This window comes from Prionailurus bengalensis, chromosome D1 (assembly GCF_016509475.1).
Source record: "Prionailurus bengalensis isolate Pbe53 chromosome D1, Fcat_Pben_1.1_paternal_pri, whole genome shotgun sequence".
NCBI lineage: Eukaryota > Metazoa > Chordata > Mammalia > Carnivora > Felidae > Prionailurus > Prionailurus bengalensis.
In genome coordinates this window covers 61748270-61773349 of record NC_057346.1, presented here as the reverse complement: position 1 = coordinate 61773349, position 25080 = coordinate 61748270, and the positions used below count along the sequence as shown (strand labels likewise).

The 25080-nt window shown below is 39.6% G+C and overlaps 1 protein-coding gene across 1 annotated transcript; it reads left to right on the top strand.

Moving 5' to 3' along the window:
- The first annotated feature begins 11765 nt into the window (after window positions 1-11765).
- On the top strand, window positions 11766-14734 carry LOC122484268 (olfactory receptor 51V1). Its single transcript, XM_043582255.1, has 2 exons — window positions 11766-11831; window positions 13772-14734. The coding sequence occupies exons 1-2, from the start codon at window positions 11766-11768 to the stop codon at window positions 14732-14734; spliced, it is 1029 nt and encodes a 342-aa protein (XP_043438190.1).
- Window positions 14735-25080: the final 10346 nt, after the last annotated feature.

Here is a 25080-nt window from a genome sequence, read left to right as displayed (position 1 = left end):
CTTTCTTGATAAAAACCCTCTAGAAAGTAAGGATAGGAGACCTGGGAAGATGGCGGCATAGGAGGATGCTGGGCTCACCTCATCCTGCTGATCACTTAGATTCCACCCACATCTGCATAAATAACCCAGAAAACTGGCAGAAGACTAGCAGAACAGACTCTCCAGAGCCAAGCATAGACAAGAGGCCCATGGAAGAGGGTAGCAAGGAAGGAGATGCAGTGCATGCTACACGGACTGGTGGGAGGGAGCTGGGGCAGTGGAAGGGCAGCCCGCCTGGCAAGGCAGACCCCCTGAAGTCTGGCTTGCAAAAGCGCAGGGGTCAGACTCCATGAGCTCTGACAGCCAGGGGGACTTAACATCTGGAATGTTAAAAGTCAACAGCTCTGCTCTCGGAGAGTGGAGAGGGTGAGAGGACAATGGGAGGGAGAGTTGTTGAGCCCTGGAAGACAGAGCTCAGCTCGGTGGTGGAACAAAGGCACTGGCAAGCATCATCTCCCTCTCCCATCCCCCAGCCGAAATTCCAAAGGGAGCCAGTTCCCATCACTGAACTTGCTTGCACCGTGCAAGCGCCCAATGCTGTGCTTCTGTGGATCCATCCCTCCTCTGGACCTGCCTCCCTCTGGTGCTGCAGGTCCCCTCCTGCAGGGGACCACTGATGGCAAAGCGAGCTAACCCTGCCTCTCCCACCCCTGTGCACCTTAAGGATCCAAACTGGCTAATACGCCCTAGGCCAGATCCCATGGAAGCAGCACCGCAAGCCTGGCAGTGTGCAAGTAGCCCAGACAGGGCCACACCACTCCACAGTGAGTCCTGCCCCTGGGAGAAGGGAAGATAAGGTACACACCAGTTTGACTGTGGCCCCAGCGGTGGGCTGGGGGCAGACATCAGGTCTGACTGTGGCCCCCCCACCAACACAAGTTACTCAGGACAGCACAGGGGAAGTGCCCTGCAGTTCCACGCCACTGCAGGGACTACCCAAAATGACAAAACGGAAGAATTCTCCTCAAAAGAGAATCCAGGAAGTAGTGACAGCTAACGAATTGATCAAAAACGATTTAAGCAATATAATAGAACAAGAATTTAGAATAATAGTGATAAAATTAATCACTGGGCTTGAAAAAAGCATAGAGGACAGCAGAGAATCTATTGCTACAGAGATCAAGGGACTAAGAAATAGTCATGAGGAGCTAAAAAATGCTATTTAAATGAGGCATAAAATAAACTTGAAGCAGTTAGAGCCAGGATTGAAGAAGCAGAGGAGAGAATAGGTGAATTAGAAGTTAAAATTATGGAAAAAGAGGAAGCTGAGAAAAAGAGAGATAAAACAATCCAGGAGTATAAGGGGAGAATTAAAGAACTAAGTGGTGCAATCACACAGAACAATATCCATACCATAGGAATTCCAGAGGAAGGAGAGAGAAAGGGGCTGAAGGTGTACTTGAACAAATCATACTGAGAACTTCCTTGATCTGGGGAAGGAAAAAGCATTGAAATCCAAGAGGCACAGAGAACTCCCTTCACACGTAACTTGAATCGATCTTCTGCACGACATATAGTGAAACTGGCAAAATACACGGATAAAGAGAAAATTCTGAAAGCAGCTAGGGATAAACAGGCTCTAACTTACAAAGGTAGACATATAAGAGTAGTGGCAGACCTATCTACTGAAACTTGGCAGGCCAGAAATGAATAGCAGGAAATCTTCAATGTGCTGAACAGAAAAAAAATGCAGCTGAGAATCCTTTATCCAGCAAGTCTGTCATTCAGAATAGGAGAGATAAAGGTTTTCCCAAACAAACAAAAACTGAAGGGATTCATCACCAATAAACCATCTGAAAAGAGATCCTAAGGGGGATTCTGTGAGTGAAATGTTCAAGGACTGCAAAGTACCAGAGACATCACTACAAGCATGAAACCTACAGACATCACAATGACTCTAAATCCACATCTTTCAGTAATAACACTGAATGTAAATGGACTAAATGCTCCAACCAAAAGACAAAGGGTATCAGAATGGATAAAAAAAAAAACAAGACCCATCTATTTGCTGTCTACAGGAGACTCATTTTAGACCTGAGGACACCTTCAGATTGAAAGTGAGGGGATGGAAAACTATCTATCATGCTACTGGAAGTCAAAGGAAAGCTGGAATAGCCATACTTAGATCAGACAAAATAGACTTTAAATTAAAGCCTGTAACAAGACATGAAGAAGGGCATTATATAATAATTACAGGGTCTATCCATCAGGAAGAGGTAACTATTATAAATATCTATGCACTGATATCAGCAGCCCTCAAATATGTAAAACAATTAATCACAAACATAAGCAACCTTATTGATAAGATTGTGGTAATTGTAGGGGACTTTAATACCCCACTAACAACAATGCATCAATCATCTAGACACACGGTCAATAAAGAAACAAGGGCCCTGAATGAGACATTGGATCAGATGGACTTGACAGATGTATATACAAAACTCTGCATCCTAGGGCACCAGAATATACTTTCTTCTCGAATGCACATGGAACATTCTCCAAGATAGACCACATACTGGGTCACAAAACAGCCCTTAATAAGTATACAAAAATTGAGATCATACCATGCACACTTTCAGACCACAGTGCTATGAAACTTGAAATCAATAACAGGAAGAAGTCTGGAAAACCTCCAAAAGCATGGAGTTAAAGAACACCCTACTAAAGAATGAATGGGTCAACCAGGCAATTAGAGAAGAAATTTAAAAATATGTGGAAACAAATGAAGATGAAAATACAACAATCCAAACGCTTTGGGATGCAGCAAAGGCACTTCTGAGAGGAAAATACATTGCAATCCAGGCCTATCTCAACAAACAAGAAAAATCCAAAATACAAAAACTAACAGCACACATAAGAAACTAGAAGCAGAACAGAAAAGACACCCCAAACCCAGCAGAAGAAGAGAAATAATAAAGATCGGAGCAGAAATAAACAATATAGTATCTAAAAAAGACTGTAGAGCAGATAAATGACACCAGAGTTGGTTTTTTGAAAAAAATAAACAAAATTGATAAATCTCTAGCCAGGCTTCTAAAAGAGAAAAGGGAGATGACCCAAATAGATAAAATCATGAATGAAAATGGAATTATTACAACCAATCCCTCAGAAATAAAAGCAATTATCAGGGAATGCTATGAAAAATTATATGCCAACAAACTGGACAACCTGGAAGAAATGGGACAAATTCTTAGGACCCACACACTTCCAAAACTCAAACAGGATGAAATAGAAAACTTGAACAGACCCATAACCAGTGAAGAAATTGAATCAGTTATCAAAAATCTCCCAACAAATAAGAGTCCTGGACCAGACGGCTTCCCTGGGGAATTCTACCAGACATTTAAAGCAGAGATAATACCTATCCTTCTGAAGCTGCTCCAAAAAATAGAAAGGGAAGGAAAACTTCCAGACTCATTCTATGAAGCCAGCATTACTTAGATTCCTAAACCGGACAGAGACCCAGTAAAAAAAGAGAACTACAGGCCAATATTCCTGATGAACATGGATGTAAAAATTCTCAACAAGATACTAGCAAATCGAATTCAATAGCATATAAAACGAATTATTCACCATGATCAAGTGGGATTCATTCCTGGGATGCAGAGCTGGTTCAACATTCGCAAATCAATCAATGTGATACATCACATTAATAAAAGAAAAGATAAGAACCACATGATCCTCTCAATCAATGCAGAAAAGGCCTTTTACAAAATTCAGCATCCTTTCTTAATAAAAACCCTTGAGAAAGCCGGGACAGAAGGAACATACTTAAACATCATAGAAGCCATTTATGAAAAGCCCACAGCTAATATCATCCTCAATGTGGAAAAACTGAGAGCTTTCCCCCTGAGATCAGAAACACGACAGGGATGTCCAGTCTCACCACTGTTGTTTAACACAGTGTTGGAAGTTCTAGTATCAGCAATCAGAAAACAAAACAAAATCAAAGGCATCAAAACTGGCAAAGATGAAGTCAAGCTTTCACTTTTTGCAGGTGACATGATATTATACATGGAAAACCCAATAGACTCCATCAAAAGTCTGCTAGAACTGATACATGAATTCAGCAAAATTGCAGGATACAAAATCAATGTACGGAAATCAGTTGCATTCTTATACACTAATAATGAAGCAACAGAAATACAAATAAAGAAACTGATCCTATTCACAATTGCACCAAGAAGCATAAAATACCTAGGAATAAACCTAACCAAAGACGTAAAAGATCTGTATGCTGAAAACTATAGAAAGCTTATGAAGGAAATTGAAGAACATACAAAGAAATGGAAGAACATTCCGTGCTCATGCTTTGGAAGAATAAATATTGTTAAAATGTCAATACTACCCAAAGCTATCTACACATTCAATGCAACAATCAAACAACAATCAACATTGCACCAACATTCTTCTCAAATCTAGAACAAGCAATCCTAAGATTTGTATGGAACCACAAAAGATCCTGAATAGCCAAAGTAATATTGAAGAAGACCAAAGCAGGAGACATCACAATCCCATACTTTAGCCTTTACTACAAAGCTGTAATCATCAAGACAGCATGGTATTGGCACAAAAACAGACACATAGACCAATGGAATAGAATAGAAACCCCAGAACTAGACCCACGAACGTATGGCCAACTAATCTTTGACAAAGCAGGAAAGAATATCCAATGGAAAAAAGACAGTCTCTTTAACAAATGGTACTGGGAGAACTGGACAGCAACATGCACAAGGATGAAACTAGACCACTTTCTAACACCACTCACAAGAATAAACTCAAAATGGATAAAGGACCTGAATGTGAGACAGGAAACCATCAAAACCCTAGAGGAGAAAGCAGGAAAAAAACCTCTCTGACCTCAGCTGCAGCAATTTCTTACTTGACACATCTCCAAAAGCAAGGGAATTAAAAGCAAAATGAACTCTTGGGACCTCATGAAGATAAACATCTTCTGCACTGAAAAGGAAAAAACAAAACTAAAAGGCAGCCAACAGAATGGGAAAAGATATTTGCAAATGACATATCAGACAAAGGGCTAGTATCCAAAATCTATGAAGAACTCACCAAACTACACACCTGAAAAACAAATAATCCAATGAAGAAATGGGCAGAAAACATGAATAGGCACTTCTCTAAAGAAGACATCCAGATGGCCAAAAGGCACATGAAAAGATGCTCAATGTCACTCCTCATCAGGGAAATACAAATCAAAGCCACACTGAGATAATACCTCTCACCAGTCAGAGTGGGTAAAATGAATAAAACAGGAGACTATAGGTGTGGAGTGGATGTGGAGAAATGGGAACCCTCTTACCCTGTTGATAGGAATGCAAACTGGTGCAGCCACTCTGGAAAACAGTGTGGAGGTTCCTCAAAAAATTAAAAATAGATCTGCCCTAGGACCCAGTAATAGCACTACTAGAAATTTACCCAAGGGATACAGGAGTCCTGAGGGATAGGGGCCCTTGTACCCCAATGTTTATAGCAGCACTTTCAACAATAGCCAAATTATGGAAGGAGAGTAAATGTCCACCAACTGATGAATGGATAAAGAAATTGTGGTTTATATACACAACGGAATACTACGTGGCAATGAGAAGAATGAAATATGGCCTTTTGTAGAAACATGGATGGAACAGGAGAGTGTTATGCTAAGTGAAATAAGTCATACAGAGAAAGACAGATACCATATATTTTCACTCTTATGTGGATCCTAAGAAACTTAACAGAAGACCATGGGGGAGGGGAAGGAAAAAAAAAGAGAGGGAGGGAGCCAAATCATAAGATACTCTTAAAAACTGAGAATAGGGGCGCTTGGGTGGCGCAGTCGGTTAAGCGTCCGACTTCAGCCAGGTCACAATCTCGCGGTCCGTGAGTTCGAGCCCCGCGTTGGGCTCTGGACTGATGGCTCAGAGCCTGGAGCCTGTTTCCTATTCTGTGTCTCCCTCTCTCTCTGCCCCTCCCCCGTTCATGCTCTGTCTCTCTCTGTCCCAAAAATAAATAAACGTTGAAAAAAAATTAAAAAAAACTGAGAATAAACTGAGGGATGATGGGGGTTGGGAGGGAGGGGAAAGTGGGTGATGGGCATTGAGGAGGGCACCTGTTGGGATGAGCCCTGGGTGTTGTATGGAAACCAATTTGACAATAAATTTCATTTTTTAAAAAGGGAAAAAAAAGAAAGTAGGGATAGAAGGATCATACCTTGAGATCATAGAAGCCATTCATATAGAATGATCCAAAGCTAATATCATCCTCAATGGGGAAAAACTGAGAGCTTTCCCTCTAAGGTCAGGAACAAGACAGGGATGTCCACTCTTGCCACTCTTATTCAACATAGTATTGAATAGCCTCTGCAACTGGACAGCACAAAGAAATAAAAGGCATCCAAATCGGCCAGGAGGAGGTCAAACTTTCACTCTTTATAGATGACATGATATTCTATATGGAAAACCCAAAGGATTCCACCAAAAAACTGCTAGAATTGATTCATGAATTCAGCAAAATTGCAGGATATAAAATCAAGGCACAGAAATCGGTTGCATTTCTATTCACCAAAAATGAAGCAACAAAAGGAGAAATCAAGGAATCAATCCCATTCAAAATTGCACCAAAAACCATAAAATACCTAGGAATAAATCTAACCAGAGAGGTGAAAAATCTATACACTGAAAACTATAGAAAGCTTATGAAAGAAATCGAAGAAGACATCAAAAAATGGAAAAAGATTCCATGCTCCTGGATAGGAAGAACAAATATTGTTAAAATGTTGATAGTACCCAAAGCAATCTACATATTCAATGCAATCCCTATCAAAGTACCACCAGCATTCTTCACAGAGCTAGAACAAATAATCCTAAAATTTGTATGGAAACAGCAAAGACCCTGAATAGCCAAAGCGATCTTTAAAAAGAAAACCATAGCAGGAGGCATCACAATCCCGGACTTCAAGCTATACTACAAAACTGTAATCATCAAGACAGTATGGTACTGGCATAAGAACAGACACTCAGATCAGTGGAGCAGAATACAGAACCCAGTAATGGATCCACAAACGTATGGCCAACTAATCTTTGACAAAGCAGGAAAGAATATCCAGTGGAATAAAGACAGTCTCTCCAGCAAGTGGTGCTGGGAAAACTGGATAGCAACATGAAGAAGACTGAACCTGGACTACTTTCTTACACCATACACAAAAATAAACTCAAAAGGATGAAAGACCTACATGTAAGACAGAAAGCCATCAAAATCCTCCAGGAAAAACCAGTCAAAAACATCTTTGATCTTGGCTGCAGCAACTTCTTACTCAACACATCTCTGGAGGCAAGGGAAACAAATGCCAAAATGAACTACTGGGACCTCATCAAAATAAAAAGCTTCTGCACAGCAATGGAAATGATCAGCAAAACTAAAAGGCAACTGACAGAATGGGAGAAGATATTTGCAAATGACATATCAGATAAAGGGTTAGTATCCAAAATCTATAAAGAACTTATCAAACTCAACACCCACAAAACAAAGAATCCAGCAAAGAAATGGGCAAAAGACATGAATAGACACTTCTCCAAAGAAGACATCCAGATGGCCAACTGATGCATGAAAAAATGCTCAACATCACTCATCATCAGGGAAATACAAATCAAAACCACTATGAGATACCTCCATACATATGTCAGAATCATTAACATTAACAACTCAGGCAACAACAGACTTTGGTGAGGATTGGAGAAAGAGAATCTCTTTTGCATTGTTGGTGGCAATGCAAGCTGGTGCAGCCACTCTGGAAAACAGTATGGAGGTTCCTCAAAAAATTAAAAATAGGACTACCTTATGACCCAGCAATTGCACTACTAGGTATTTATCCAAGGAATATAGGTGGGCTGTTTCGAAGGGACACATGCACCCCCATGTTTATAGTAGCACTATCAACAATAGCCAAAGTATGGAAAGAACCCCAATGTCCATCGATGGATGAATGGATAAAGAAGATGTAGTGTATATATATACATATATACATATATATATATATATATATATATATATATATATATATATAATAGAGTATTACTTGGCAATCAAAAAGAATGAAATCTTGCCATTGGCAACTACATGGATAGAACTGGAGGGTATTATGCTAAGTGAAATTAGTCAGCGAAAGACAAACATCATATGACTTCACTCATATGAGAACTTTAAGAGACAAACTAGATGAACATAAGGGAAGGGAAACAAAAATAATATAAAAACAGGGGGTGGACAAAACATAAGAGACTCTTAAATATGGAGAACAAATAGAGGGTTACTGGAGGGTTTGTGGCGGGGGGGGATGGGCTAAATGGGTAAGGGGCATTGAGGAATCTACTCCTGAAATCATTGTTGCGCTATATGCTAACTAACTTGGATGTAAATAAAAAAAATTTAAAAAAACATTTGTAACACTTGCAGTGTTTATACTAAAAAATTTAACTGCTGGGGCTCGGTTGCTCAGTGGGTTGAGTATCTGACTCTTGATTTCAACTCAGGTCATAATCCCAGTGTTTTGAGATTGAGTCCCTCATTAGGCTTGGTGCTGAGCATGGAGCCTACTTAAGAATCTTTCTCTCTCTCTCTCTCTCTCTCTCTCTCTGTGTCTCTCTCTGTCTCTCTCCCTCTGCCCCTCTCTCCCACTTGTGCACACAGTCTCCCCCCGTAAAAAAATTAATTGCTTATTTTAGTATGATTAAAGATAGATTTAGTTGCCACTTACAACCACTTCCGCTTGGTTTTTGTCTTTCATTCAGTGTTTGATATCTTATTATGTCTGGTTTTTATTTCAGTTTTCTTACATTGTCTTAAATATAGAATAAGCGTTAAAACAGATAAATTTCCTTGATACAGATCATTTGAATCATAGTACAATCAAACTATAAAAATCCTGACAGAAACTTCTCAAACACCAGAATGACCACAGTTAAATTTTTATCATGGTTCTAAATTATGGATAATCATTTTTCAATATTTTAACTATAATGAGATTATTATTTATAGACATCTTATATAATACAATTAGTAAGAAATATATAATAAGAATAGATAAATAAATAATACATAATAAAGAGAATATTCACAAAATGAATAATAGTAACTAACCATCCCTGTAAACTGGGATTTTAAGCCTATTGTGGGTTTGTGGTAAATAAGTCACCTCCAACGCTAACATACTGAGAACTCCTGAACGCCCAGTTTTTTGGATCAGTGTTATAGAAGGTTCTTACTTCTTCAGCCATGCCAAGACTCTGAAGGGCTTGGCCTCACTTACACTTACCCGTTCTAAAGCAAACTTGCTTTATGCATCCCTGAAGAGGGGACAATTCAATGGGCTGCTTCTACCCTCTTCTGGTGTCCAAATGGGACCATTAAAGGGATTACTCAAAGAATGAGACCATTTAATTTATTGTCCAAAGCAGGTTGTGTATGAGTGTCATTAAATAATCCTATGAGTAAACAAGCAGAAACCTGGACTATCCTGGCAAACAGATGTTTTTTATTCAATATACTGAAAAGGCTCTGACTTTTAGATCCAACAGTCTTCCTTTATTCCTTTAGGGTAAATACAGACTGTTGGTCATTACCCTTCCTAATCTGAGAAAAAGGCAGCAAGTAATCAAATAGAGGATCATTTCCAAAGAACAGAAAAAAAAATAAATAAAAGAAATGCAGAGGTAACTGAACATGTAGGTAAGTTTGAATTGGAGGATGTAAGAAAAGACTCTTCTGAAAGAACGGTCTGTTTAATTTGATCACAGATAGGGTTTCCAAATCAACATTCCAGACAAAGCGTACAGAGCCAGCCCCATAATCTCCTACCACTGCCCTCGACTCAACTTCACTGCTGGTTGTCCTCACTAATTATTTATTTTGTGCCTGGCATTGTTCTGGTTGCTAGAAATTCGGAAAGAAATATTACACACACTGACTTTGAGGTACCATAGCATAGCATGATGTTTGGGGAAATGATATTCTTTTTTCCCTTGTTGATACAGATGGAGCATACAGTGCATCTGACATATCTAACCACTTTCTTCTTGAAATCTTCATTTATTCATCTCGTCAGCCCTACCTTCTCCTAATTTCCACCTTATCTCAAAATAGAATTAAAAAAAATTCTTCAACATTGAGGCAGCACCATTAACCTTCGTGGCTAGTCTGAAGAAGCTTGAATGAGAGTATGGCTTTTAATGTATGCCTATACTCACAGAATGTTTCAATCGTTTGATACCAATCCCATGGCCAAGCTTCCATGTCTGGGTCAGGTTGTGAATGATAAGAATCATATTTGGGTTCTGAGTATTGTGTTCAGGGTCAGCAGGAATGCCTAGGGCTGCATCTGTTTTACATATTATATAAAACTTTCATAGGATGACACATATTTTGTAGCACATGGCCAGCAAGGGCCAGATGTGTACTTCAAGATATGAGTGTTTAGATTTCACAACATTTTTACAATGTATTTGAATTTAGCTTGTTTTTTTTTTTTTTTTTTTTTGATGTTGGTGTTTATTTATTTGAGAGAAGGCATGCAAGCAAGGGAGGGATAGAGAGAGAGGGAGAGAGAGAAATCCCAAGCAGGCTATGTAGCTTGAACCCATAAACTGTGAGATCATGACCTGAGTTGAAATCAAGAATTAGATGCTTAGCTGACTGATCCACCCAGGCAACCCTAACTTGTTTTTATACCTTTGTAATTGTGCAGCTCTTAACTCATAAATTAATTCAAATAATTCAATAATTAATTGCTAAATGCCCACTTGGTGCTAAACTTCATTTTGCCTTTCAGTGAGCATAAACCAGACATGGCTCCTGGTCTTCCAGAACTTCCAATAGATCTAACGGAAAATCAGCATACGATAAGTGGTATAAACACAAAGCAGGGTATTGTGCCAAGAGTAACTTATTTGAGAGAAAGAAGAAATGTTGGTGGGTTACAAAAATCCCTCTGAGGAAGCCACAATGAACTTTACCAAAGAAGAAAAAGTAATTGTTGGCTATGTCATCTGGAGCGGGAGAATCCTAAATGAAGAAAAGAGGTTTTGTGCAAATACTTGAAACAGATAATTCTAAGCAGAGAGAAGATTAAGAACAAAGACTCTGAGGCAGGAATACTCTTAATTTGTTTTGAGGAATTAAAGATTCCTGGATATTAGGGAGCTAAAATAACAGTGGTCTATGATGTAGATGGAGAGGTGTGTGAGGGTCAGATCATTTAAAGTTTTCTGACTATGAGAAATAAATTATTTTTTATTTTAAGAGCAATGAAAATCCATCAGTGGCATTTGTTTTGTTTTGCTTTGTTTTGTTTTGTTTAACATAAGCTCATGTGATCCAGTAGATGTTTGCAGAAGAGCAATCTGGTTTCTTTGGGGAGAATACAACTTTAGGGGGCAAGTGCAAAAACAATAAATCTAGCTGGTAAATTAGCCAATTACAATAGCCAAGGAACAGTTGATGATGTTGTTTACCAGTACAGTGACAGTGTGTAATGTATAGGTAAGAAGTGGACACATTCTGGGTATGTTTTAGGGTGGACACTATAGAAATAGATGAAGGATTTGATATCCAGGAAAGGAAAGGAAAGGAAAGGGAAGAATTGAGAAAGATTCTTGAGAGTTTTCTTAAGCAATATTGTGATTGGTGAAGGCATTTTATGAGGAAAACCAAATATTTTTTGTTATAACTTGAGTTTTGAGATGAAATATCCAGATGAAGATATCAAAGTAGGCAGCTGTATCCATGAGTATGAGCTCACAGGAGAGGTGAGGACTTTGAGGTGTAAATTTCAGGCTACAATGGTGAATAAAAATTAACACTATGCCCCCTCTCAGGGAACTTAGTAGAGACCTTAGTCTCTTATGTAGGCTAATGAATATCAAATTGTAAATTCAATAAGTTATATAAAGATAAATATGATTACCCAAATAATAGATATGCGGGGGAAATCTGTCTTAGTTAAGGGGCTTCCTGAGAAGTAATAGTTGAATTGAAGATGAAAGGGACAGGCTGGTTTTAAAGGTGGAGGAGAGGTTGGGGAGAAGATGGGAAAGACCATCTCTGTGAAAAGAGCATCTTAGGCAGAAAGAATATTTGGAAGAAAATCTCATGAAAGAATAAAAATGATGTTTGAGAAATAAAAGAAGGTAAGTGCTTGAGGCTGAGGCTAACAGATTTGTCTTCCAAGAGCAAACACTCCAATCATTCAACGAAGGAGACAATTAAAAATAGCAGGCTAAGTTATCTAATGCGGAGAGGGGTTCAGGGCAAGCAATAACAATAGACAGGATTCTAGAAAAGGTCTCACAGGGAAACAGGGTGCATTCAGAAGAAGGTTAGCCTGAGGAGCTGCCTGGTGGGCTAGTATGACAAAGATGGGAAATAGGTCACAAGATGAAGTCAGAATCTGAGGCTAATTTAACATGTTGGAACAATTAAATCAAACACAAAAGCCAGTATGGACTTTTAAACATCTGCCTACATTATAAGAGGCTTAAACCTTTTATCATGACTCCCAGGGGCAGAACTCAATGTGAGGAAGAAGCAAGTCAATTCTGTTGCAATGAGGCTTTTTAAAATTCCGGACTTAACTGACATTGGCCCTCTTTCGAATCTTTAGAATGGTAGGTTCTCGGGAAGAGAAAAAAAAACCCTGCTCATACGTTCAATAAATGTATATTAAATGAATACTTAACCTACTGATTCAATAAATGACTAAGTGGGCTGGTGTCTGAGACTGTCTTCAACCTAAGTCTCCATATCACAAGGGCACAGATAAGTTGAACATCTCAGGGGGTGAGAATTCTACTGGGAAATCACTCACCAAAGGCCTCTTGCATAAATATTACTCTCTACTTATCACCACAGGAGAACAAAGAGTACTTCTTGGCTATGTTATCTGAAGTGGAATAAAACAGGAGCGTCTTTCCCTAAGTACTATTTGGAAGAAAAATGTACTTGGAGAGCAGCAGAAAATGGAAAACTATGGGTACACAGTGACTATTTAAACAGATTTTGGATACTTAAAAGCTAAATCTTACTCTTTAAAAAATTTTTTTTAACGTTTATATTTATTTTTGAGACAAAGAGAGACAGAGCATGAGTGGGGGAGGGGCAGAGAGAGAGGGAGACACAGAATCTGAAGCAGGCTCCAGGCTCTGAGCTGTCAGCACAGAGCCCAACACAGGGCTCGAACTCGCCAACACAGGGCTCGAACTCGCCAACGGCAAGATGATGACCTAAGCTGAAGTTGACACTCAACTGACTGAATGACCCAGTTGCCCTGCCAATTCTTACTCTTTATTTTCAATGCTTAATGAATAAGAGGGAAGAAACTAATAATTACTTTAAAAACCTCAGCTCTCAATTTTACAGGTACACCTTTTACCAGAACCTCTGGGAAAATATTCCAGGTAACATATCTTTTCTGAAAATTAGCTTCCTCTAGTCTATTCGCTTTCGCTTGTGGCTTCTAAGGACATCTATGCATCTTGCCAGTGGATGAATAATGGCTCTTAAATGACATCAGGAGAACACTATTCTCTTCCAGGTATCAGATAATACATGGCTAAAGAAGAGAGTTACTCATCTAATACTTTGTAAACTTAATTAACTTTAAGTATATTTTCATTTACTTAGAAATTTCACTTTACTCATCTGAAATTGGAGGATTTCTTTTGAAAAATACTTCCTTTCTGCTCGGAAGAAGTATCTCAGTTCCAGAATTACCGGTTTGGTAAGCCCTATCATGAATTCTTCCTCCTTTCTTCTCACTGGATTTTCTGGCCTGGAGCAGCAGTATCCCTGGATCTCCATTCCCTTTTTGACCATCTATGCCATGGTGCTTTCGGGCAATTGCATGGTGCTACATGTGATCCGGACAGAGCCCAGCCTGCACCAGCCCATGTTCTACTTCCTGGCCATGCTGGCCCTCACTGACCTGTGCATGGGGCTGTCCACGTTCCACACAGTGCTGGGGATCCTGTGGGGGTTCATTCGAGAAATCAGCCTGGATTCCTGCATTGCCCAGTCCTATTTTATCCATGGTCTTTCCTTCATGGAGTCCTCTGTTCTCCTTACGATGGCCTTTGATAGGTATGTTGCTATTTGTAATCCATTGCGTTATTCCTCCATTCTGACTAATTCCAGGATTTTCAAAATTGGGCTCGCCATAGTAGGTAGGAGTTTCTTCTTTATTACACCCCCCATCATCAATCTGAAATTTTTCCATTACTGCCATTCCCACATCCTCTCTCACTCATTCTGTCTACACCAGGATCTTCTCCGCCTCGCTTGCTCAGACATAAGATTCAATAGCTACTATGCCCTGATGCTGGTCATTTTCACACTATTGTTGGATGCTATTCTGATCCTTTACTCCTATTTCCTGATTCTTAGGTCAGTGCTGGTAATTGCCTCTCAGGAGGAGCGGCATAAATCATTTCAGACTTGTGTCTCCCACATTTGTGCTGTTCTCGTGTTCTACATCCCTATCATTAGCCTCACAATGATGCACCGTTTTGGCAAGCATCTCTCCCCTGTGGTCCATGTACTTATGGGCAACATCTACATCCTTTTTCCACCTTTGATGAACCCCATCATCTACAGTGTCAAGACCCAGCAGATTCGTAGCAGAATACTCAGACTCTTTTCTCTGAAAATATATTGAGGTGCTCAGGTCTTTAAAAAAACAAAACAGCAACAATAACTAACACACAAAATTCAATACCAAAAAATGAATTTTATTAGAATTAGAGATTTAGCGCAGGGACTATGATTCTTGATTTTAAAATACATTTTAAACATAAATGCAGAAACAAGTCCCATTTTAGGCTATGTTTTGGAAGTCAACTGTTCTTAGGGCTAGAGGTGGGAGGCTCCATCTGAAACATTCCATAAATTTTCTACCAACTGTCAATTTGTGTAAAACAAGACAGTATGTTCATGCCATAAGTATGATCATATTCAAGAAAGGATAAAACTAGTTATTGTGCCCCAAATGGATATTCAAGTATTTTCTTTGCATTGAAACAGAGCTGGATTCAAATCCTAGGTCTTCTGGTTTCAAAGGTGGATACCTTGAAGCTTCTTTAATTCTGAGACTCAATTAATCTTCAAAATGGGGAAAGTGCCCAACTCACAAGGATGTTGTGATAACTAGATGGACCAGAATTGTGCAGTAGAATTTTTCTAAAAGGATGGAGACGTTTCTAATATAGAATAATATAGACAAACATATAACAATAGCTCCATGTGGCTATTGAGCCCTTGAAATGTAAATAATATAACTGGGCAAGTACATTTTTGATCTGGTTAACTGTAGTTAATTTATATTTAAATGTTAAAAGAAGGTTGCTTTGGACAATGCAGTGGCTGCTTTATTGGACACTGCAAGTATAAAGAGCACATAAAATGGAATATGAATATGGATTCAATTTTCCCCACATCTACTTTATTTATTTTTTAAAGATTTAAAAATGTTTTAAAGTAATTTCTATACTTAACATGGGCTTGAACTTACAACCCCAAATCAAGAGTTGAATGTTCCACCAACTGAGCCAGTCAGGCATCCGTCACATCTACCTTAAATTGGAATCCTCACTTGTTATATTTTATATGCAGACTCCATATATGGGAGTGGATTTGGCTCCAAATCCTTCACTTTTAAATCTAAATAAGGGAATAATCTGAGCAGATGAAACTTTAGGCTTATGATTGATTCTGATTTATTTTTTTTTTAATTTTTTAACATATATTTATTTTTGAGAAGAGAGAGACAGAGCATGAGTGAGGGAGGAGGGAGAAAGAGGGAGACACAGAATCTGAAACAGGCTCCGGGCTCTGAGCTGTCAGCACAGAGCCCGACGCGGGGCTCCAACTCACAGACTGTGAGATCATGACCTGAGCTGAAGTTGGACGCTTAACTGACTGAGCCACCCAGGTGCCCCTGATTGATTCTTATTTAAAAAATATATATATAAAAAACATAAATAGGTTCCCTTCTAAGTAATATAGTTCAATTTTCAAAAGAAGGGAAGAAAGAAAGGAAAAAGGTATCTGTGCAGAGATAAAGAGAAAATAATTGGTTTAATATTATTAAAATCTCTTAGGTACCTAAGGAGGAAAGTGTTAGCTAATACTCAGCAGATTAATGCATCAGAGTAATCTTACACCAAGGAAGCAAGTATTTCTTAATATTTTTAGATATAAACCTAAATCTATGTACTTAAATTTTATTTTTAATTTTTTAATGTTATTTCTATTTATTTTTGAGACAGAGAGAGACAGAGCATGAGCAGGGGAGGGGCAGAGAGAGAGAGGGAGACACAGACTCCAAAGCAGGCTCCAGGCTCTGAGCTGTCAGCACAGAGCCGGAGACGGGGCTTCAACCCACGAACTGCAAAATCATGACCTGAGCCGAAGTCAGATGCTTAACGAACTGAGCCACCCAGAGGTGCCCCTGTACTTAAAATTTTTATTTCAGACTTGTGTTTATATATTTCTCTCCTTGTTGTTGTTCCATTCAATTAAGTAGTCAGTGTAGAAAGCAAAAAGACACACTTTAGTTTCCAACCGCTTAAAAGTGGGGAAATAAATAGTTCCTGGACAGAGCAAAGCACCTTGGCATGTGTCAATTTCACAAGATCCGTATGACCCAGTTTTAGAATGAAAGGAGAGTTAGCTACTGAGTCGGCAGAGGTGATGTTGTGTCTCACGGATCATCTTTGGGCACACATCGCTCAGCGGCTAGACAAGCTTCCCTTCAATGTTTTGATGCTACATAATCACCTTTGCTCAGCACTGACTCCGTTTGGGGGAAGCAGGGGCCTCTGCAGCTGCAGGACATGTTCTGCCCTGCCAGGCATGCTGGGAGGACTGATGTGAACTTATATGGAGTTAACGGAACAGAGACATATGCCTAACACACCTGAGTCGTTGGTTGGAGAGTCATGTTTAATATGAGGAGTGGGAAGGTCCATTTGAAGACTCTATTCATCAAGGCTCTGAGTATCTGTACCTCAGATTATGACAACTTGTAGGAATATGAGCCAAAATAGTTGGAACCAATGGATGTGGACAATGGGCTTGAAAATATCTGGTACATACTCAGAAATCACAGCTGGTTCTAGAAGTGGGTAATTGGACTATAATGATGAGACTTGTGAAGAACTTCAGATTGTCTTAAAATCCATGACCCAGTGGAAGGGGTCAAAGGAAGGAAAATGAAGGAAGGAAGCTGATGAAAATACACTTCCTGATTACTGGGTTTTACACAGAAAGGAACAAGTTACGAAAGTTTGTGCTTTGGATTGTATGCTTTACATAGGCCTCTCTATCTTGGAGCACTAACATAAAATAACTAAACCCCTTCCTAGGGAGGATGGCAATTTTAGAGCCATCAGCTAGGGTCCTCACATTGAGAATTGACAGACCTACCACAGGTATTAAAAATACCATCTGGGGGGGGCCTGGGTGGCTCGGTCGGCTAGGAGTCTGACTTTGACTCAGGTCATGATCTCACAGCTTGTGAGCTTGAGCCCCGCATCGGGCTCTATGCTGACAGCGTGGAGCCTGGAGCCTGCTTCGGATTCTGTCTCCCTCTTTCTCTCTGCCCCTCCCTTGCTCACACTCTGTCTCTCTCCGTCTCAAAAGCAAATAAACATTAAAAAAAATTAAAAAAAAAGAGAGCTATCAAGCTATGAAAAGACATGGAAGAGCCTTTAATGCACAGTTTGGAGTGAAAGAAGCCATCCAGAGAAGGTTACATCTGTATATGATTCCAAATATATGACATTCTGGAAAAGGCAAAACTATACAAATTAGAAATAGCATAAAGATGAGTGTAGCCAGGAGTGTAGGAAGAGAGAGGGAGAGTTGAATGGGTGGAGCACAGGGAATTGTAGAGTAGTGAAAGTGATCTGTATGATACTGTGATGGAGGGTACATGACATTATGTACAGGTATCCCTCACTTTTTGAAAGTTCACGTTATGCCCATTAGCTCTTCGGAAAGACCTACATCAGTACCTGTTGTCACTACTTGAAAGAACTCTGGAGAGTATTTTCACTTTTACAAAATAAGCGAAAAGCAAAACAAGCATTCAGTGTGTGTTTTGCATTGAGCCATAACAGAGGGAGCGAGAGGAGGCCAGCCTTCCTGGGGACCCACACTCAACATCACAGCATCAACCCCCCAGAGTTTTGAAACGTGTCTCTGAGCATCTGTGCTTTATCCAGATTAATTTTGTGCATCTGTTAGCAAGACATATCTAAAGGCTCCAGAAAACCTTAACAGAGGTTATTTTGGGGGACTGGAAATGCTAAAACAATTTTTCATATGTATTAATGGTAATTGCTTCTTTGTTTATGCCATTTCAGCTCAGGAATCATTCCATAGGGAGGTTCTACTCTTGGATAGATCTGTACTTATCAGAACCATAGAACTGTAACAGAGAAAGTGAATCTTGATGTAAACAGTGGGCTTTGATTAATAGTAATGCATCAATATTGGCTCAATTGTTTAAAAATCAGACATGCAATCATTAAGTTTTTATATAAAATGGGAGTAGTAAAAAGGACACACTAGTAGCTTCAAAAGGGAAATGAATAAGTTAGTAAACAAACAGCTGACACCTGTAGGATTGGAAAACAGAATGGCCTTGCCGATTTCCACAGTAACACAGGATCTAGAAGATAGCATAAAATCCCTGTGAAATGTTGAGGAAAGCTACTGGGATCCTGACGACAACAGTAGACACTTGTATCTCAGTATGTTTACATGTTCCTTGCCCTCACTCAATCAATAAAGCGCAGAAGAAGAGCCAACCCATATTTTCATGTATAGGGAGAAAAACAATCTCCTACTTTCTGAGCCAGCCCCCAAGCCACACCATAAAAGACTGTCTAGGGAGAGAGTGTTGGGGGACAGTAGCCTACTGTTAGCGAAAACACTGGACATACCACAAACCCCGACACAAATGCCAAAAAAGAGAGTCCACCCTGTGATGGAAATTAGTGACAACAGGTCTGAGGCCTTTTGAGTCAGACATTCCTCAAATGGGGAATTAATAAGAGTAGTTGAAAGTGCATGGACATAGGCTTGAAAGCACTCTTGAGTAAGTGTTGATTTTGTGGGAGGAGAGAAACCATGACAGAAATGGTTGCCAGTTAAAACTGGAAAAAAACTAGTAACCACCTTACTCTGAAAGAACCCCCTCACTCTTCCTTATACAACTGTTATCAATATTCCTGGAAAACAGGAAGCATTTTCAGTGAAGAGCTTCTGTCGAAAACAGAAAATAAAAGTAAAAATAAAAATAAAAATAAAAATAAAAATAAAAATAAAAATGTTTCTTGTGATAAATGCTCTGTCTCCCCTGCAAGAACACCCACACAACACACACAGACACACTCACACATCGGTGTGTCCTAGACAAACTACATTATATTGCTTCGATCTGAAGTCATTCTCTCTATGAATAATTGGTAGATATGGGAATAAAATAAGAAAATAAAGACAGTCGAGAAATAGACAAGAAATAGATCATATGATATAAGAATCGTTTAAAGTTGGGGTGCTTGCGTGGCTCAGTTGGTTAAGCTGCCGACTCTTGATTTCATCTCAGGTCGTGATCTTGTGGTTAGTGGGTTCAAACCCCACATCAGGCTCCATGCTGATAGCACAGAGTCTGCTTGGGATTCTCTCCCCCTCTCTCTCTTTCTCTGGCCCTCCCCCATTCATGCTTGCTCTCTCTCTAAAATAAATAAACTTAAAAAAAAGTTAAATTTAGCAAATTGAAGTCAGGACCAAAAGAAAATTATGAAATCATTTCAAAATATTTGCTATGTTATAATTGTTATCTCTTGTGTAACAAACCATCCCCAAACGTAGTGTCTCCAAACAACAATGACTTATTGTTTCTCACAATTCTGTGGGTCAACAATCCAGGTAAGGCTTGACCGTATGGTTCTGTTTCCATAAGGAGTGGGCTGTGGTACCTCAATAGGCAGCATTCAACTAAGAATTCAGCCTCAGCTGAGTTGAAAAGTCCACGGACTTCAGTCCCATGCCTGGTGCCTTTGGGCTCATTTCCATAGTCACCCTCTCTCCATGGGGATAGCTTCTTCATATTATTGGTATGATTTCAGTGGAGTTCTATTCCTAATATGGGTGCCTGGCTTTGAATAAAAAACAAGGTAGAAGTTGCCAGACTTCGTATTACATTGGCTCAGTCACCCAAGAACAGCACCATCATTCCTGCTACATTATGTGGTCACAAGAACTGTCATCCCAGGTTCAAGGGGAGGAGAAATGGGCTCCACTACAGATGACAGCAGCAGCACACACAGAGAGATAGAGAAGGGCATGATTGCAGTCAGCTTCTCAGATTACCTTCCACAGTGTGCAGAAGGGAAGAGCAAACATATTGTAATAGGAATTGAGAAAGAATAATAACCAAGAGAGACAAAACTTGTGTGAGGGTCCGTGATAGATACAGAAAAGACAAAAAAGGTTTACTACATATATGAAAGGATTCTCTATTTTTTTTTAAAAAGCAAAATTAAACAATAAAAGAAATGTGAAATTAAGATTATGATTATAATTAGAACCTTAGCCCAACCCCCCAGACCGTCCCAATCCATTTAGAGAAAAGTTACCAGGACAGAGAAAGTTTAAAAAGAAAAACGAAAAGGAAAAGAGAGGCACCTGGGTGACTCAGTCAGTTAAGCGTTCGACTCGTGATCAGGTCATGATCCCAGGTTGTAAGATCAAGACTCACGCCAGGCTCCACGCTGAGCACTGAGCACTGAGCACTGAATCGGGATTCTTTCTCTCCTTCTTCCTATGTCCCTCGTCCACTCTCTTTGTCTCTGAAAGAAGAAGGAGGAAGAGGAGGAGGAGGTGGAGGAAAGGGAGAAAGAAGAGAAGAAGAGCAGCTTAGGCTGAGAAAATAAAAATCCACATCAAAATCCAAATAAAACTCTCTATGGTAGCTAATGGCATTTCTGGACCCTTCTGATGCGAATTCTACCATGTGACCAATGGAAGAGAGAGAAAGCCAAAGAGCCTGAAAATTTCAAGGTAAGTAAGGTGACAGAATCTAGTCTTAGGTACCCTCTCAAAAGCATACAATCCTTCCACATGTGGCATTCACAGTCTACATTTGCAGATGCCTCCATGGGAACAAGATAGTATTTCACTAGCAAGAATCTCTGCCATGCAAAGGAGATCTGGGTACTCAATGCAAGTGTGTGCTAACTTGGATGTCCCAGAGTGCTGGACCAAGGAAACCCTGCACATGCTGTAGAGGGAGAGACAGTGGGCGTGTTTCTCCCAGGAGCCAACTCTGGGCCATCTCCTTCCACCAGTGTGTAAAGTTCAGTCCTCTGGGGACTGAAGGTCTAGGGCCTGAGAGATGCCTAGAGGAGGTATATATAGCTCCACATTTGCTGTTTGTCTTCTGAACATCATCTTGCTTTCACTTTTCCCTCTCAACCAGTTAAATACCTTCAGGATCCAAGAAAGTATAGGTAAGTAAGCTGAGTTTTGCTCAGCAAAGACATGTAGAAAAAGACACCTGGAAACACAGGGGAAAAAAAAAGAAAGAAAATATAGGGAACTCCAGAGGCAGCTCCGTCTTCCTAGCAACTAATCATCTTGCATTTCTCTCAGTCTTGACCTATGAGGCATTGGATGTGGCTGTAATGGGACTCATGGGCAATTGTAGTATCTCTTTGTGCTCTTTTCCTAAATGGGCCATCTGCAAAGGCACAAATAGAGGTTTTTCCTTTTAGACGCACTTGGTTTCCATTTTGCTCAATGGTTCTTTTTCTTTGAAATGTGGGCCTGAATGCTGTGCATAGATGCAATGAATTTGGATTCCAGTTCCAGTAGTAAAAGCAAGGCTTTGTAGCTAAACAAGTCTAGTAGTTAAAGACAATGCATATGTGTGTATGTATGCAAATACATGCATGCATTTCCCCCTAAAATTTACAGACTATTCACTATACATCAGGTGCTGGGCTAAACACAGATTAAAAAACCTAAACTCAGAGATTTCAACTCCCTTCCCTATATAACAAAGATGATACACTGAACATGAGGATAGAATAGAACCCCATTTCTTTTTTTTTAATGTTTATTTATATATGAGAGACTGACAGAGTGAAAGCAGTCGAGGGGCAGAGAGAGAGGGAGATACAGAATCCAAAGTAGGCTCCAGGCTCTGAGCCTGAGCTGTCAGCACAGAGTCTGATGTAGGGCTCCAGCTCACAAACCATGAGATCATGACTTGAGCTGAAGTTGGATGCGTAACTGACTGAGCCACCCAAGTGCTCCTAAAACTCCATTTCTAAGCCAAGTTCACCATGCTGAACCGTCTGCACCTTATAAAACAGAAATGACAGATTGGGGGTGAAAATTACCAATTCACATTTGTGTCTAGCATACGAAAGTAAGTCTAGGCCTTATGGATACTGTATATTAGCTCAATCTCTGTGTAGAGGATCCGAAGCTTGAAGTCCAAAAATTTGAACTTGTTCAATGTAATAATTATTTTGATCTTAATGATGGTAATTTTGCAAGTGCCCTAATCTCATCTGATGTTGAGCTAAAAATGTATCTGACTTACGTGGCAACTACCCTAACATACTGGCCCACATTTGTAATTGATGTTTACTTTTAGGTGTTTTACAACTGGAAACTAAGCCTCCCATTAAGTAGGTTTTAGTGGTAATACAGTCAGAATAGGATGTAGCTATCACTTAAATATATTTCTATGGGTCCCAGATGTATGCAATCCCTATTAACCACACCCTGCCTCTATGCATATATTCATGGTTCAGTCAGAATCTGCCATTAGTAATATTATAAAATATGCTTCCTAGAGCCCCAGAGTTATAAGTTGGGGAGCTGCAGGTGATAATGCTATATCACAACAAAAAGGAATACAATGAAACAGATCACTCACTGGTGCCCCAAAAGATCGCCGGGAAAGTTAGAAGAAAATCTGTAAAATTTGTCTTATGTCTCTTCTATCTCTGTTTCTTTTTCTTCCATCATTTAGACTCTCCTCTTCCCCAACTCGGATGTCCTGATGAAGCCCCACTCACTAAACATCCCCTCCCCATAACTGCACTTCACTCACAGATTAATCTTTTCTTTCTGTCCCCGAAACACTGTAATCCAATTGGAAATAAATTTCCAGCAATTAATTTTAGCTCTATGTTAAATGGCTACACAGTTGGTTTATGTAACTAAAGTAGATCGATAGACTTAAGCATCTCAACATTTTATTACATTATTTTGAAAGAATCATATACCAACTTAAGGAAAGTCCTAATGGGGTGACCCTTTGAGTATTATGTCGGCTAAAAAAATGGCGTCCAAATGAATATAGAGAACAAACTAATGCTTACCAAACAGGCTGCAGGTCGGAGGACGGGCAACATGAGGAAGGGAGAGAGGGATAGAAGCTTGCAGTTATGGGAATAAATGCCAAGCATGGGGAATCTGGTCAGTGGGATTGTAATAGAATTTCATGGTGACATACGGGACACTCATGGCAAGTATAGAACATACTATAACATATAGACTTGTGGAATCACAGTGTGGTACACTTGAAACTAATGCTACATTGCATATCAACTATACTTCAGTTAAAAAAAAAGAAAAAGAAATAAATGGATTCCAAATATTTCAATCATATGATATGAAGTACTGGAATATTGAACACCTAATAAAAACTGAAAGTAAATGTGGTAAAACTATGTTGCACAATGATACTGACTCCAATGCAATCAAGAGGTAAAAAGGCAGACATATTTTAAGCCCATGTTCCTCTTAAGCAAATACATTCAGCCCTCTTTGATTTGAAAATGGGGACTGGGGGAGGATGGAAGCCACTTGTCATCCACCTGCTTTGTATCCATATCTATACCCTCCCTCATAGCTATGTGTTTATAGGAACACGCCCCCTCACATACACATCCCACTGAAATGGGCTATCTCCTCGCTGGCATTTCACCCAACACATCCCTTGCTTTTATCCATTCTGTTGCAACTACAGAAAAGTAGTAACCAGTAGATTACCCTCCCTCCCTTTTACTGAAGGCCTGGGGACCCCACTTCCTAATGTGAAACCCTGTTACTTCCTGCTTGGGGGTATTTTAAAGAAATATATTGTCTAATTTTCAAGCAGGGACCCAAATGAGACAGTGTATTTTTCCTTCACCACTTGTCAGGCATATCCATCCATTTAAGAGTCCAACTCAGTTTGAGGCTGCATATTCTTTAGGTTTTTAATATTCATCGTATAATTTTAAGAAATATGTTGATTAGCTGACAAGAATCAATGAAGTCACCTGTAGATGTTTAGTGCCTATCATGGCCCTTAGCATCATTCCAGCGGCACATCAAGGTTGAGAAGAGCATATGTACTGTATTGCCCAAAATGTATTTAGTTAAAAATGAATTCACTCCCTCTTCCTTAAGAAGTATAATACTTCAGGGATATGATCAGTGAACAATTTGATGACATGTTTTTGTGTCTAGTTTTATTTTTATAGGGAGTATTGGGTGGTGGCTGATCTCAGAGCTTTCAAATCTATGCTGTCTGACCCTGAATCCAATGGGACCTGGGACAAGAAGCTGAAAGTCTGTGGAATATTTTTGCATCTGTTGCAATAACAACAGTATCCATGTTGAGGATCATTGTAAAGGTCTTTTCAACAGGCTATTGTGAACATTTAATAAGGTGATATTTATAAAGTCCTATGGCACATATTAAACACTTACTAACGTGAAGCTTTTTTTCCCAAGATATGATTTAATTCTTCCATGGAAGGAGTCAGAGTGCAATTTTAAGCACATTAATACGTCTCACTATCTTTTCACAGAGGAGAAAATATTGCCAAACAATCTAACCATATGTCATTCAACCGAAAGTGGTGCTGCTCCTCAATCCTCAGTCAGCCCTGTGGTCTTTAATCCAGATACTAGGTCTGGAATATACTG

What these genes read in the sequence shown, in the direction of transcription:
- LOC122484268 (XM_043582255.1), top strand. Translation starts at nt 11,766, where the DNA reads ATGAAATATCCAGATGAAGATATCAAAGTAGGCAGCTGTATCCATGAG. An exon ending in AGTATGAGCTCACAGGAGAG is followed by an intron (nt 11,832 to 13,771) that starts GTGAGGACTTTG and finishes TCTGCTCGGAAG; the next exon opens with AAGTATCTCAGTTCCAGAAT.